A 16,988-nucleotide genomic window follows, 5' to 3' on the forward strand; every position below is an offset into this window, starting at 1 on the left:
ATCTTTACTTTCTTTAAAACCACATAATTCATCTGGACTGAATGAGCCAAAGGTGATAGAGACTTGGTTTGCGCTTGCTTTCTCATCTTCAAGAACGAACTTCTTTTCACGAGCCAAGTCCATAACTTTGTCCTTGAAGACAAAGCACTTCTCTAGAGGGTGGCTCACAAGTCGATGGTATTTCCAGTAATTTGGGTCATTTGTTTTCCCAGCTTCATTTGGTCTGCTTCATCTCCGGAAGCTCAATGAGATTTAACTCGAGGAGTTCTTCAAAAATAGCTGGCACATCAGAATCCAGAAATGGGTACTCTTTCTCCTGCATTTCTTTTAGAGTCAACTTTCCACTTGGCTTATCTTGAAAAGAAGTGGATTTCATACTCTGCTTCTTGCTCACCTTCATTGTGAACTTCATAGGTGATGTGTTGACATTCATAGCTTCTTTGTTTTCACATTTGGGTACGAACTTGCCCCATTTCCTGACTTCTTGCTTGTCGTTCCCTTTGCGAGGCTCATAGATAGGCAACCTTTCATTTCCAGCAGAGGCCATGCTCAACTCCATGTCATGGGCACGAGTCGCAAGTTCTTCAAATGTGCCAGGATTGATACTTTGCAAGATGTAGCATAGTCTCCAATGCATGCTTTGGATGCACATCTCTATGTTCGAAGCTTCACTAAGACTGTCTTTGTAGTTGAGGCTTGCATTCCTCCAATGATTGATAAAGTCGATAACTAGTTCTCCCTTTCGTTGGCGAGTATTTGTAAGTTCTATCATACTCATAGTACGTCTCGTGCTATAAAAGCGATTGAGGAATTCTTTCTCTAGTTGATCCCAACTATCAACAGATCTAGCCTCGAGGTCCGTGTACCAATCAGAAGCATTTCTTTTTAATGAGCAGACAAATTGCTTGACGAGGTAATATCCATAAGTCCTAGCATTGTTGCATGTCTCAACGAAGTGCGCCACATGATGCTTTGGATTGCCTTTGCCATCAAACTGTTGAAATTTTGGAGGTTGATAGCCAACTGGCATATTCAACATATCGATTCTTGAAGTGTATGGCTTTGCGTAGGTAAAGGAGGACTTGGAAGCGACTTTATATTTGTTTTTTATAGTCCCTTGAATGAACTCCTTTAGTTGAATCATCCCTTCCGAAGATACTGGAATTTCCTTAGTGGATGCAACTTGTCGTGGGGGAGGATCAATCTCTTTAACTTCTGGGAGTTTGCCAGGTGCATGGGTGGATTCTTCTTCCATCAAGATTCTCACCCTGTCTGTAAGCTTGTCAATTCTAGCATCTTGATTTTGCATGCATTTGGTCAAGCCAACGATTACTTCTGTCAAGTTTGCCAATTGCTCCTCCACAGATGAAGTGTTTGTCACCATGGCTTGCATGATTGTTGTGGACGATGGAGAGTAGCATGGATTGTTACACAGATTGATCCTTGATTGGCTCATGCTATGTGGTGTAAGTGGGGAGGATCCATCACTTGAAGCATCATCATCTTCCTTCACAACAGAGTACTTGGATCCGGAGAGGTCAAGCAAAGCAAAAGTTTTCTTGATCTTTCCAGCAACATTGCTTCCGCCTTCGGGTGCGCTTGTGGAAGATCTTTCTCCTTTTAAAGATGAAGATCCGAAAATAGGGGTAGATGTGAACGTCACTTGGGATGCTTGTTGTCCTAACGAGCTTGCTTTGCTCCTCGTAACTGGTCCAAAGCTTCCAAAGGTAACTTCAAGTATGTTTTCCATATCAACATAGAACATGGAATTAGCAGCCTTCGTGGAAGTTGAACTGGAGTTGATTTTCTTTTAAACCATTTCGATGTTCTTGAACTTTGGTGATTGAAAAGTTGAGATGAGAGGTAGAGATTGTCCCACTGGGCGTATCAGAATTTGTAGACAATAAATTTGCGTCGAGACAATAAAATCAAGATCGGAAAATATTGCAATGATCGTAGTATTTTATTTCAAGAAATATGAGTGTACAATCTCTATGATTCCTCTGATTCTACTTTTCCAATATAAATTCAAGGGCCTTTGAGCTTGATCTTGAATTTTAATTTGATTTATCCGTTGCGAACACTTTGATTGTTGCCACGAATTGTATCACGAAGAAGTAGCCTTGATCTTGAACGCCTTGTATTTAATTTGACTTCGTTCTTGATCTTGAATACTTGAATTGTTTTTCGTTCTTGATCTTGAACTTGATTTGTTCTTCGTTCTTGAGTTTGAACTTGATTGCTTGAAGCTTAAAACTTGTAGAGAAATTTGCGGCGCTTGATCCACGAGCTCTCTCTTGCTTCTTATTATAACTTCTGGTGTCTTTTCTAGGTTATGAAGACCCCTATTTATAGTTGTGAAAAGGAGGAGTTATGATAAGAACAAACTCTTTCCGACCAATCAAATTGAAGTGTGACATGACCGCATTTGATTGGTCAGAATATGTCACTTGCACACGTGGCGCGATTTCATTGGCCTTTTAGTGTGACTTGGCATGCCTTGTCATTTTGACACGTGGCATGATCCTATTGGCTCTTCCGCTTGACTTGGCGTGCCACCAAACTGGGCCTCTAGGAAGATGACATCTTGGGCTTAATGAAGTGGGCTAATTACTTTGGCCAATTAAATGGGCTAGCCTAATGGATTAAGACTTATTTATTAATCCATTTATATTAGAATTATACAATTAATTCAATTATATTGGCCCATATATTTATTTGGACTAATAAAATTTAAATTATTTTATGAATTTAATTTTAATAAAATTCGTATGCCTACACGTATATATTAAACTCTATTTATGTAATACTATAATTTTTATGCAATAAGGCTTAAAAAGATAATTAACTGATAACATAAAATAAATGACAAGCAATATGTTATAATAAGTTAAATTAAGTAATATATTATAATAAGTTAAAAATATATAAGAAAATTTACAGTAGAGTGTATCCTCCAACATTTTTGTCCTTCTTGATGTTGTTCAACGACAATAACAAAGTTCTCAGCTTCGCTATCTCCGCCTTCCTATTTCTCCCTATATAAAAACTACGCCCACACTCACACTCATACTCTCTAGTCTCTCCATTTCCCTTTCATTTCCTGCCGTTAACTACCTCCGCCGTCCGCCGGCGACTATAAATTCCATAAATTCGCCGTACCTTCAACCTGATCACCGAAAATTTCCTAAAAAATCTCAAAATTTCTGCTGAGGAAAAACGATGTCGCAAGCTCTTAACTTCTTCGTTTCCTCGTCTTCACGTTCTCCGGCGACTTTCACAATCTCAAGGCCGTCGGTTTTCCCGTCAACCGGTAGTTTACGGTTACTGGTGAAGAAATCGTTGCGGACGTTAGTTGTGGAAGCGTCGTCGGCGGCGGCGTCAGATCTCGACGAGCCGCAGTCGTCCCCGGTGTTAGTATCGGAGAATGGTTCAGGAGGGGTATTATCGAGTGCGACGCAGGAGTACGGTCGTAATGCTGCACCGGGGACCGATTCGAGTTCGATTGAAGTGGATACAGTAACGGAGGCGGAGTTAAAGGAGAACGGGTTTAGGAGTACACGTAGAACAAAGTTGATTTGCACGATTGGACCTGCCACGTGTGGGTTTGAGCAGCTGGAAGCATTAGCTGAGGGAGGAATGAATGTAGCTAGGATAAATATGTGCCATGGAACACGCGAGTGGCATCGTATGGTGATTGAGAGACTGAGGAGGTTGAATGAGGAGAAAGGGTTTGCTGTAGCTATCATGATGGATACTGAAGGTAGTGAAATTCATATGGGAGATCTTGGTGGCGCTTCTTCTGCTAAAGCTGAGGTAACTACTCCCTCTATCCCAATTTATGTGATGTACTTTCCTTTTTAGTTTGTTCCAAATTAGTACCTTTCTTTGTTTTGGACATCAAGTTTCAGGAGTCTTTCTTTCTTAAACTTAGTGCATAGTCAAACAACATTACATAGATTGAGACTGAGGGAGTATTCAGATTTAATTTGGTATAACTATCCCTTTCATTGCATGAAATTATAAGCTTATCTCTTTTTATACTGTAATCTGAATCATGATAAGTCTTGAGGTATAATCGTGAAATGTTTTTATTTAACAGCAGTGGCTGGTTGTTGGAATTAACAAAATTTGTTTTTTATAAGTACTTTCCTTTTATTGTTGTTGACTAGAATTGGGAGGGAACTAAGCATGCTATTTAAGTGGCGAAGGGTGGGGGGGCTCATTATCCTCGTGTTTTGAAGACTGGGGTTGGCTCCAAGGGTTGGCCTGGACGGATCTCTCGGTCAAAAAAAAAAGAAGAGTTGGGATGCTTCGCTTCCTTAAAAAAAAAGAGGAACTAGGATGCTTTGCTTAGCTTGAATCATGTTGGTGAATAAGTTTAGTATTTAAGTGGAGTGGAGAAGGGTAGAGTGGCTGCCCATATCTGTCGAGTTTGGTAGTGAGAAACAATAGAATTGTCAATTTGCAACCTTTCCAAATCAGTGCATTTTGCTATAATAAACTAAGGTTCTATTTGGGAGTGTGCGGTAGCTTCTAAGTGATTTTTCCAGTACTCTTTTGAAAGTAGAAGTACTTTTCGTGTAGCTTTAGATAAGTGCCTTCTAGTGCTTCTATAAAAGAAGTACTTTTTGGCACTTTGTTAAGCGTTTGATACATGAATCATACCAAACACCAATCAGTCTGATTGACAGTATTACTCTCGGTCACAATATTTAGGTTGAGAATGTTAAATTGTCTATTGAGTACATAAAAAAAGGCAGCCTTGTGCACAAAGCATCCTACGTTCACGCAGGGTCTTGGTAAGGACCGCATCCCAAGGGTTGTAGTCATATAGGCAGCCTACCTTGACATAAGCATCCATGGCTAATTCCACGGCTTGAACCCGTGACCTATAGGTCATACGGACACAACTTTACCGTTGCTCCAAGGTCTCCCTTCTGTCTTTTGAATACATATATTCCCAAATTAATTGGGATCGGCTGTGGTTCATCCACCAAAGCTGAGGTATATATGCAGCTTGAATTTGGTACGACCATTCGTTTTAAGAAACTGCGTGAAATAAAAAGTTTTACAATGGCAGTAAGCAGGAATTTGTTACCAGATTCTGGTTTATGGATAAGTAATTTCTTGACGTATATTCATTAGTGATTGGATTTTGCTGAAGTACCTATTTGTGGGAATTAGCGATATTTGGTTTTGGTTTTGTTGTGGTATGAGAAGAATCGGGGTTTTTTGGAAGGTGCAGCCTTTCTATTTGTGTGCATTTACTGTAATTGACTAAGGTCTCTAATGGGTGTTCAGTAGCTTCCTAGAAGTCCTTATCTTGTACTAATAAAAAGAATTACCTTTCTAGTCGTTTCAAAGAGGTATTTTTACTTTTCTTGTGTTTCTCTACAAGAAGTACTTATAAATGTTCTGTACAAGAATTTTAGAACACACTTTTATTGTCTAATTGATAAAATTAAGTATTGAAGATTGGGTGTCTTTCATAGAAAACCATGTCTTTTTGTAAGGTTTTCTACTTTTTGGTATACTCCTTGTATATGTGCATGCTTTTGCCCGTTTTAATGAAATTTATTACCTTATCAAAAAAATAAAATTAAATTAACTTCAACTACAAAAGTTTGTGCTTTAAGTCAAAAGTGGGTAAACTTCCATTTAAAATGGTGCCTACATTTGAAGCTGGAAAGCAGTTTTAGAACCTCTGAATTGAGCCCTCTGTAAGTGTTTTTTTTGCCTGAATCTGCAGAGGAAAACTGATTTTACAAATTTGACAAATACTTGATGGGGCCTAGATGCTGCCTGATTGATACAATAAAAATAACCTATTACTCTCTTTGTGGTGTCAGCAAACATGACTTGCCATTTGGAAAGCTGTGTTAAATCATTGAAAAATTCTGATGTGGGTGCAAAACAAAGCTAGAATCAGGATACATATATATAATTATTTTTTTTTGGTTGGTTTGGGGAGGGGTGGGGGGAGAGATAGAATCAGGCTGAGTACTTGTCAGATCGGTTTGTTTGGCACAAGTGGTTGTATCTTTGCTATAATTTTGAACTGAATTTTTCTTTCCAAGATATTTTTGGAGAGAATAACCAGAAAGATAGTTGCAAAACTAGTTTGTTTTACTGCTTTACTGGTCTTGGCATTTGTATCTGCTTGAAATTTTATGCATTTTAGAACTAGAAAGAACATTGAACACCAGCATAATCTATGAAATTCTGTTGGGGGCTATGGAGAACAGGGAATAGTATCAGTTTCCCTTATTGTGGATAAATGTGTAACAGCTAATTATTCTCTTTATACAGGATGGTGAAATTTGGAATTTCACTGTTCGTTCATTTGATCCACCACTCCCAGAACGCACCGTTACTGTTAACTATGATGGCTTTGCTGAAGGTTTGCTCTATAGACTGTTAATTATGATGGCTAATTAAAATGATCATTTTTGCCAAGACTTTCTATATGTTTTCACTGTCACTCCTTATACTTGGATCAATTTTTAATTTTCGCTTAATTTTTGGCTTAACGACTTCATTGCAGATGTGAAAGTGGGTGATGAGCTACTAGTAGATGGTGGAATGGTGAGATTTGAAGTGATTGAGAAAATTGGCCCAGATGTTAAGTGTCTTTGCACAGATCCTGGACTTCTTCTACCTCGGGCTAATCTGACATTTTGGCGGGATGGTAAACTAGTAAGGGAACGCAATGCCATGCTTCCAACAATTTCCTCAAAGGTTTGCACCTGTATTCCTTTCCAGATCCTTTGAATATAATTATGAGTTTTGAGATCTACATCTCTGGTTTAGCTGTTTTTGACATGAACTTTTTTTCTTATTTTGCACCTTTTATCTAGTTCAGTTGTGTTTCACCTTAATGTTGTCAAAATTAATTTAATCAATAGCTCGGACCATTAATACTCTCACTATTCCAATGCACGTGACACTTTTTCCTATTTTGGAAAATTGTTTGACACCACTCTACTAATATTATCATTGGATACACCTTTCACAAATTTCAAGTATTCAAATTCATCTTACAAGCACAAATTAAAAATTCTGATGTGCCGGTTTTCCTATCAAACCAACATTTAGACTACTACTTCAGTATTTTCTTCCACTACTACTAATAGTACAATACTGTTAAATTAACTTATTTTGTGCCTAAACACTTGTCTTCACATAACTTGAGAAGGAGGGATTATTAGAATTTAGGGTATCCACTTTCTCCCAATTGCCAAATTGCATTCTTCTTATACCTAGGGGCTAGCACCAAGGATCTTCTTCCAGATAATTGTTTAACTTTTTCCAGTAAATGTTTGCTTACACTTTGAGTAGGGATTGTACTTCAAAAGTTTTATGGGACCCACTAATTATAACCCTCTTATTTGCAAAAATAATAATTCTCTGTCTGTACCTCTTGATTTTTTGGAAGAATATTTTATTTTACTCAGAGGGGAGGGGGAGGGGAAACGGGGAGGGGATTACAAGGTGGGGAATTGAACCCCTATCAATAAGGTGGAAGTTCAGCTAGATAGCCAACCAGCCGGGCTACATAATTTCCGCTCTACCTTTTGACTTGTTGCCCTTAAACGCGTGTATCATGTTTTTTCTTAAATCTTTAATAACACACCCCAATCAGAACAGACACAACAAAGATGGGAAAAAAGTGTAATTTTTATCAGCTAAAATTTCCAGATATTCTAGCTTTAAACGGAACTAGGAACTCTTAATAGCTGAATCTGACGACTTCACTCTTGATACTGCAATATTACCCGTGTGTCAAAATTTTTGTACTGTGACTTCTAGTATAATAGCTTGTAGAATACACTGTGATCTACTTCTACCAAATTTAACACAGGATCCATGTATACAGCTGTTTAGTATATTTAGATGGTCTCTATCTCAAGAATTTTGTTGCTGCAGGATTGGCTAGACATAGACTTTGGTATTGCTGAGGGTGTTGATTTTATTGCTGTATCATTTGTCAAGTCTGCTGAAGTCATTAAGCATCTTAAGAGCTACATTCAAGCCCGGGCTCGGGATAGGTAAGAATGTAGTTTCAGCATGGAAAGGTGCATTTAGCAAGATGCACCTTTTTACTTCCAAATATCACTAAGATGTTAGATTCTCAGTGATCAAATTATTCATATATCCACCTTGACGGTGCTGTGCAGTGATATTTCTGTAATTGCAAAAATAGAGAGCATTGACTCATTGAAGAACTTAGAAGAGATAATCCAGGCATCAGATGGTGCTATGGTCGCGAGAGGAGATCTTGGTGCTCAAATTCCATTAGAACAGGTTCCATCAGAGCAGCAAAAGATTGTTCAGATATGCAGGCAGCTGAATAGGCCTGTTATAGTAGCCTCCCAGCTGCTGGAATCTATGATTGAATACCCTATTCCAACTAGAGCTGAAGTTGCTGATGTTTCTGAAGCAGTTAGGCAAAGGGGGGATGCTTTGATGCTTTCTGGTGAGTCGGCCATGGGACAGTTTCCTGAGAAGGCATTGACTGTACTAAGAAGTGTTAGCTTGAGAATTGAAAGAATGTGGAGGGAACAGAAACGCCATGAAGTTATTGAATTGCCATCCATAGCATCTTCATTTTCAGATAGTATTTCAGAAGAGATCTGCAACTCTGCCGCCAAGATGGGTAAGATTCTATTTTTGTGAATACTAGTTGTATTGCTTTTTTTTTTTAAAAATTCGTTTTGTTGCCCGCAGATGTAAAAATACCTTGTTAATATTTTTATGCAGATTAGACTAATTAACTGGTAAAATAGTAATAATCATGAATATTCACAATAGATCATGTATAGCATTTTCCCAATATTTATAAAGTAAGTAACTTCAAGAAACTGGGCATGTTTATAGTTTATAAACAAGCAAGAAATAAATCTGAAAAATAGGAGAATTAACAGAAAGCTGCATGATACGAGGAATTTTTCTGGGTTAACCAATCTGCTCAATTTTTAACATAGTTAGAAACAATTAAAGGCGGAAATAATAAAACCCTCATAATTATGTCAGAACAACTTGAGTATCATGAATCTCAAATATTCTGGTTCTGATGCACAGCTATTAGATTTTCACGGTTATTGCATGCCTTAATGCTAGAACCAGATAAAAAACACAGTAAATTTCTATTTATGGTTCAAAGTGTAGGGAATGCTGAGAAGTGTCTACAAATAATAAATACTCATCCTTGCAGCATGCCAACTATTGTCTGAAAATTATCATTTGGACACATTTAAGAATTAGTATAGTTATTCAGGATGAGTTTTTGGAGAGTTCAGTTATTCTAGGAAAATGGCTGGTATTTAAGTGGAGAAGGGTAGACGAGCAGGCCCATTTCCACTGAGGTTCAGACTGCGGGCCAGATGGCCTTCGCGGATTTTCTCGGTTATCAAAAAAATGTGGACGGTTAGAGCACTTGGGTGGGTGGGGGTGAGGGTGGGGTGGAGATTCCTTGGACCTCTACATGAAGGCTTGTAATGCTTTATGATAGTCATTTTGACCCGTGCTCTTTGGTCTCTTTAAAATTTCAAATACAGTAAGGTTATTAATTCTTCAAAAAGGATGTGTATGAAAAGATTTGTCATGCCCTTTATAATAATGTCAGTAATAGGTTTTACAGTATACTAGCTCTCTTATACTTGTCAACAGCAATACGACCCAGTGAAATCCCACTAGTGGGGTCTGGGGAGGATAATGTGTACGCAGACATTACCCCTTAGGGGGATGTACTAAAAGTGCACGTCATCCTTACATGTGTCTAACATTATGTCACTATCAATAGAGAAGGGGTAGCGAACACATTTGATTATCATCTGCAAAAGAATGTTATTGACCACAAAGCTTTTAGTTCCCTGATAGTTTAAAACCTTTGCACTGTAATCCTGTACGTAATGCTGCAAAGATAAATAAGTAGATATTATGTGCCTTTTCTTTGTACAAATGATATGAAGTACTTATTCTATGCTATTTATTGGATAGAATAAGGCTGATTATATATTTGTATATGGGTTGGCAGTCAGCTGACAAAAACTTAACATAGATGTCTATTGCCTTCTCAACCACAGTTTTCAAACATGTCATCTCTCAGTTCAGACTTTTTTTTCAAGCAACTGGAAAATGTTACTACCTTTTTCAAATACTAATGAAATGGGTGGTGGGAGTAAACCAAAAAGCACATTTCCACCCTAATAGTCATCATATATTGAAGGAGAGTCTTCAATATTACACTTCATAAAAAAGATGGTCCTGAATATTCCTCTAATTTATAAATACAAAAAAGGATTCTGAATATAACCCTACCTTTGTATAAAGGACCATAATCTTCTCTACTTCTCTATATAATTGCCTTCGATGAAGCTGCCTTCTGGACAATCCGTACGAACTGCCTTGTCCTGCTGTAGTTTTTTTGGTTGAGAAAATACAGAATTTGGGGTGATCACTCAGGTACTCTTTTGGTCATTCTATCTTTTCCTATCTTAAATAATGAAAGAGGTAACTCTGTCCAAAGCCTTGGTGGGTAAAGTTACTTGGTACCTGTGATTAGTCCAGGTGCGCGCCAGCTACCTTGGACACCACCGCCATTAAAAGAACAGGGTTACTGAATGGGATTAGCTTTTCAATGTTCATCTTCAAGAAAGTACATTCTAGAAATAGAAGAGGAAAATGAAAGATTAACTAAGTGAAGCCTCTCTTTCCAAGCTGGAAGAGACAAATGTCATTTGAAAGTGAAAGTGATTCTCGTAAGAATTTTATTTCTTTATGTGAGTGGGAGCAAGTTTAATATCTTCCAGAAGTATTACATTACAGTTTTGTGGGACAATAGCAAGTACTTTGTTCTGAGCATATTGATGAAAGTTTGAACTCAGGAGAAGAAAACATATCCTAATTTCGAATAATGATCTTTTATATTCTGATGTCTTACTGTTTAATCCAATGCTTATTTCTGTTGTGCTGTGCAGCAAACAATTTGGAAGTTGATGCTCTTTTTGTTTACACCAAGAATGGGCACATGGCATCTCTCTTGTCACGCTGCCGTCCTGACTGCCCAATATTTGCATTTACAACGACAACATCTGTACGCAGACGCCTGAACCTGCAATGGGGTCTAATGCCTTTCCGCTTGAGTTTCTCCGATGATATGGAAAGCAACCTCAACAAGACATTCTCCTTACTAAAAGCTCGGGGCATGATCAAGTCAGGTGACCTCATCATTGCTGTTTCCGACATGCTGCAGTCCATTCAAGTTATGAATGTTCCATGAGTGCACAAATTAGTTCTGTGTTTTGAGTTTTGAGCTAGGCAACCCCAATTATATGCCAATTAAACCAATTATGAAGTTCAACAGTTGGTTCTGCTAGGGAGTAAAACAACGACGAGCAATCCTTCCTCAGTGTGTCCTCGTTTCAGGTGCTGGACTTCAATGACATTTGGTGTAACTCAACTGTCGCTTGTAGTCAACACAGATATGTTGCAATGTATACCCCCTGTTTTCCTAGGATTTGGATGTATCTTCTGCTTGAGTTATTGATCTAGAAATGAGCCTTAGAAATGATCGTGATAATTATGGATTTGTTCTTAGAATTGCTATTAGCGTGCTGTCTTTGGTGTTTTTTTAATGATCTATCGGTTTGAATTACCTTTTGGAGATTTGTTTAATATCATTTGGCCTAAATAGATTGTTCATCTGATTGACATTGACGATATAACCTGTCTTTAGTTTGTCAAAAGAAAGAGCAGTACAATGGGAAAATTATCAGCCTCATATTTTCTGATTTTGATTTCTGTGTTATTCGACTGAGATATATTTTTGTTTCAATGACTATACCAAAAATATAGTCAGATGTCTCTATAACATCATAGCTATATAACAATCATTTACTATAAAGGGTAAGTATTTTTGGAATCAATTTTATGTTATGTTATAATGTATGTTCTTTATGATAGTACTGAACGAATGAGGCTATTATAGAAAGGTTTGACTGTATCTGTGTACTTTTTATGAATTATTAGTCGATTTATTATAAGGTGTAGTTTGTATCTGTGTACTTTTTATGAATTATTAGTCGATTTATTTTATTATAAGGTGTAGTTTATCATCTGATTGCTTAGAGATAATGCTGTATTTTGTCCCGGGCCCGGGCCTTAGTGGGCCTAACGGGCCGGGCCTCGCGGTCCCGGGCTTCGTGGTCCCGGGCTCTGGCGGTCCCGGGCCTGGCGGTCCCGGGCTTCGTGGGCCTAATGGGTGGAACCGGCCCGTGACGGGCCTAAGCCCACATGGTCCTGTGCTTAACGGGCCGGGCTCGTGGGCTTCGCGGGCCTAGCGGGCTTTTTTTTTTTTTTTTTTAGACAATTTCTTGTAGTATCATGGCTATATTAAAAATATATATGTAGTATATATGTATATCTAATTATTAAAGTGCTTGATGAAAAAGAAAATAACAAAACAATAGTAAAACACTAAATTGTCATGCATAAATATCACTTCTTGAAGTATATTATATTGTATCTTATGTATATATATTCTCTTATATATTTTCTTTTAGTATATATATTGTATCTTATGTATATATGTTCGCATAATATATTTTCTTGTAGTATATATATTGTATATTATGTATATATTGTAGCATAATATATTTTCTTTTAGTATATTATATTTTATCTTATGTATATATATTCTCTTATATATTTTCTTATAGTATATATATTGTATCTTATGTATATATATTCGCATAATATATTTTCTTGTAGTATATATATTGTATCTTATGTATATATTGTAGCATAATATATTTTCTTGTAGTATATTATATTGTATCTTATGTATATATATTCTCTTATATATTTTCTTGTAGTATATATATTGTATCTTATGTATATATTGTAGCATAATATATTTTCTTGTAGTATATTATATTGTATCTTATGTATATATATTCTCTTATATATTTTCTTGTAGTATATATATTGTATCTTATGTATATATATTCGCATAATATATTTTCTTGTAGTATATATATTGTATCTTATGTATATATTGTAGCATAATATATTTTCTTGTAGTATATTATATTGTATCTTATGTATATATATTCTCTTATATATTTTCTTGTAGTATATATATTGTATATTATGTATATATTGTAGCTTATAAATAATTCTAAGTATAGACAAAGAAATATTGCGAAAAGAAGCTCATGGGTAGAAGCAATAAATTTTATTACCAAAAAATGACATATCTTTCTTAGTCATCCTTCCCCCAATGGAATGAGCACAACAAGGTACTAATACCACCATTAGAAGGAAAAAAAACTAAGGAAGATGTGCCAAAATACAAGTTACATATTATTCTATGTATTATCTCTAACAAATCTCATAAATCCTTCAAGGTTCGGAGGAGGTTGCGTTGGTGGTGGTGGAAAAGAAGCTTGTTCATCACCACTTCCGGGCGAAGCCGAATCCTCCGCAAGTTCCGCTATCATTTCTTCATAAGCTTCATCTATCGCCGGTTGTGTTTCTGCAATTCCAAAGTTTCTTCTTTCCGAGCGGATCCAATCTCTAAACAATACTGATTTTTCCAAGCTATCCCTCATAGACGCTCTATGATCACCTATTTGCAGTCTTGCTTGACTGAAAGCGCTCTCTGATGCAACAGTTGAAGCTTGAATTGATAAAATATCCCGAGCCATCCTTGCAAGAACAGGAAAATGTTTTTCCCTTGCCTTCCACCATTCCAAAAGATCAAAAGAGCCGTCTGGATTCTCCTTTTCAAGTCCCTGAGACAAATAAACTTGAAGCTCATTTAGATGTGAAGTTTCATCATAATTTTCACCTTGAGACCCCCTGAACTCCGTCCAAGATTTAAGAGCTTTTAAGCCCGCAACTCTTTTAGAGGATTGTGAGCTAGACGAAGTAGGGGTTGGAATAGTTGGCCTAGCATGCTCTAAGGCAAGTTGATAAGCATTATAAACTGTTTGAGCGTTAATCTTAATTGAAGCTTTTGCATCTGCAAGTGTCGCAATTTCCTCATTTGAAAGATCTAAAGCCTTATAAATATTTGAATACCAAAAATGAGGACTGGTGTTACTAGAAGCATTATCCATTGAAATTGCCATTATTTTATCGCTAAAGCAAAAATATCTACAAATATCTGCAACAGTGTTAGCTATAAATTTACCTGTGTGGCGCGAATTAATTATTCTATATGCAATTATGCGTTTTTGCATTATCCATTCTTCATCTATCCAATGACTTGTAACAGTTAGGTAATCACAATCATTACCACTTCTACCAATATCAGTAGTAATAGAAATCCGATTAGGTATATGAGTAAATAAATAACGCAAATATTGTTCATATTCATGTTTGAATTTATAAATATCACTCTTAACTGTTGCGCGAGGCCAACCTTTATAAGTAGGATTAAACACTCTTCTAATATAATGAACCCAATTAGGATTAGAAGCAAAAGTATAAGGTAAGCACATAACAGTAATCATCTTTGCTAATTCTTCACGATCTCTATTTGGATCGTAATATAAAATACCTCCAGTGACAGTGTTAATTCCTGGTTGAACTAGATTTGAACCTGTACTAGGGTTAATCGCAGAATCTACACTTGTCCCCTCTAGATGCGCTTTCATTTGAAAAAATCTAGCCTTATCTCTAGGGTGTGTTTTTATGTGCCTAGTCAAACTACCTGTGCCGCTACGGTCTCCTACATATTTATACGACATTAATTTCCCACAAGTTTTACACTTAGCCTTATTTTTTTCTCTTACTTGAGTAAAAAAATTCCAAACTAATGATGTTTCTAAGCGTTTAGCAGGTTCTCTATTAAAAGTAGGAGTTTCTACAGGTGGGTCGACCGGTGCATCACTTGGGTTATTAAGAGGACTAGTAGGTGTATCATCTAAATCCGGTGCTTGAGTTTCATCATCATCCTCATTTTCCTCATTATTTTCTAAGATGGTTTCATTAGGATAAAGAGCATTCATAATTTCATCATCTAATCTATCACCTGGTGCAACATTATGATAAAATTCACTATCGGTAAATTGAAAACAAGGGTGATCACTATCAAGAATTACGGAAGGAGGAGGACGTCTAGGTTGGCGACTACTTTCAACTTGCTTATCTTTTCTAGGTCGGGGAGCCGGGGGAAGGGTAGTTGGTTGGCCACTACTTTCACCGGTTTTATCTTTTCCTTTACCAAACATTTTTTTCAAAGTAAATGCCATATTAATTATAATTATGCAAACTAAACCACACAAAAATATATTCTAAAAACGTAAGAGTTGAAACGAGTTTACCGGATTGCCGAACAACTTCTTGAAAATTGAAAATCGTTGAACACTTGAAAACTTCAATTCAACAACTTCACAATTTTTCACGAAATTTCAACAATAAATTAAGTAATTGTAGTAGAGAGATTGAGAGAGATTGAGAGATATTGAGAGATATTGATGAATTGGTGAATAAAAATGAAAGAATGAGGGGGTATTTATAGTTGAGAAATGGGGAAAAGTGTAATTATATAAAGTTTGGGGTTAAAATAAAGTTTGGGGGCCAAATGGCCATTTTTTTAACTTAAAAAACGGTCATATTTTCAGCCCAAACGGCTAGATTTTAAATATGGCCGTTTGATTTTTTTTTTTTTTGAAAAATAGCCGTTGGGCCCGCCAGGCCCGCCAGGACCGGCCCAGGCCCGCCTGCCGGTCCCGGGCCAAACGGTCCCGGGCTCGTGGGCTCAACCATGGAGACCAGCCCGTGACGGGCTCAGAGGCCCACCAAGACCGGCCCACCCAGGACCGGCCCACCAGGCCCACCAGGCCCGTTAGGACCGCGGGCCCGGTCGGTCCGGTTCAGGCCCGGCCCACCGAGCAGCATTACTTAGAGATACGGAGTTGGAATAAAAAGTGATTTTTTCTCTGTGGGGCAAGTATGAGGTTCTCTAATAATTGAAGGTTCTTTATTAGTTTCTGGGTGTTTTACTTATACATTAATGCTTCCAGCTCTACTACGATAATTAATCATAATTAAAACAAACATACAATATGATTGATGTAAGTAGGAATAGACTCCAAAATCACAAGGACCCTGTATTGACAAGGAAATTACATTTTTAAAAATAAAGAAGAAAAAACATAAAATAAGAAGAAGAAAAAAATAGCTGGCAAGACATAGATACCAAAAAAAAAAAAAAAAACCAACTCCTTAACCAGAGGCCTCGTGTTCGATTGCGCTTGAGCTTTCGTAAATTTAAAATTATGCAATAATGGTTTTTTTTAAAAAAAAGAGAGTAATAAATACTCCCACCAATCCACTTTAATTGATTTTTTTGGATGTTTTCTTACATATTAAAAAATTAATCTTTTTGCGTTAATTAACAATAAAATTGATCAAATTAACCTTAATTTGTTCTTTGAAAATATAACAATAGGCTCTTTACTCCAACGATAACTTTGGAAAAAAAAAAATTAATTCCCTTTTGATATTTGAAAAAAAATAATCAAATATTGTGGACCACAAAAAAAAAGTCAAAAAAAATCAAATAAAGCGGATCAGAGGGAGTAATTGAAGAAGGAATAGGAGATCTGAGATACTAGGTTCAGATTTATTCTTTCAAAATAAAATTTTGTCCCCAAAATTGACGGTATTCAATTTTAAATGAGTTGTCATCTTCTTTCTTATTAATTAGTGTCTGTTTCTTGTTATATTGTGTTGAAAGTCATTTTCTATACTGTCCTTATCTTTATTGTTATAATTATTGCCCTGTAAGTCATTCTTCTAATTGCTGTTTTTTTCTTTTTCTGTGTAGCTATTTTTGTTGTTGCATTGAAAGTTCAATGTAGTTTCCTTTCTTTAAAAAAATAAATATAAAAAAACAACAATATCAGTCTAGTATAGTCTCCTCTTGCATATAAAATATAAAACTCTAATGGCAGAAGAAGATGGTAATTATT

The 16,988-nt window shown here is 36.6% G+C and overlaps 1 protein-coding gene across 1 annotated transcript; it reads left to right on the forward strand.

Moving 5' to 3' along the window:
• Positions 1–2,947: 2,947 nt before the first annotated feature.
• On the forward strand, positions 2,948–11,725 carry LOC107811831 (pyruvate kinase isozyme A, chloroplastic). Its single transcript, XM_075256949.1, has 6 exons — positions 2,948–3,816; positions 6,313–6,403; positions 6,548–6,741; positions 7,930–8,051; positions 8,181–8,659; positions 10,983–11,725. The coding sequence occupies exons 1-6, from the start codon at positions 3,223–3,225 to the stop codon at positions 11,282–11,284; spliced, it is 1,782 nt and encodes a 593-aa protein (XP_075113050.1). The 5' UTR covers positions 2,948–3,222; the 3' UTR covers positions 11,285–11,725.
• Positions 11,726–16,988: the final 5,263 nt, after the last annotated feature.

Source organism: Nicotiana tabacum, chromosome 7, assembly GCF_000715075.1.
Source record: "Nicotiana tabacum cultivar K326 chromosome 7, ASM71507v2, whole genome shotgun sequence".
NCBI classification, from domain to species: Eukaryota; Viridiplantae; Streptophyta; class Magnoliopsida; order Solanales; family Solanaceae; genus Nicotiana; species Nicotiana tabacum.

Bases quoted from the DNA above. Each gene is read 5' to 3' on its own strand.
- LOC107811831 (XM_075256949.1), top strand. From the start codon at position 3,223: ATGTCGCAAGCTCTTAACTTCTTCGTTTCCTCGTCTTCACGTTCTCCG. The intron at 3,817-6,312 runs GTAACTACTCCC...CTCTTTATACAG, and splicing joins CTTCTTCTGCTAAAGCTGAG to GATGGTGAAATTTGGAATTT. The intron at 6,404-6,547 runs GTTTGCTCTATA...ACTTCATTGCAG, and splicing joins CTATGATGGCTTTGCTGAAG to ATGTGAAAGTGGGTGATGAG.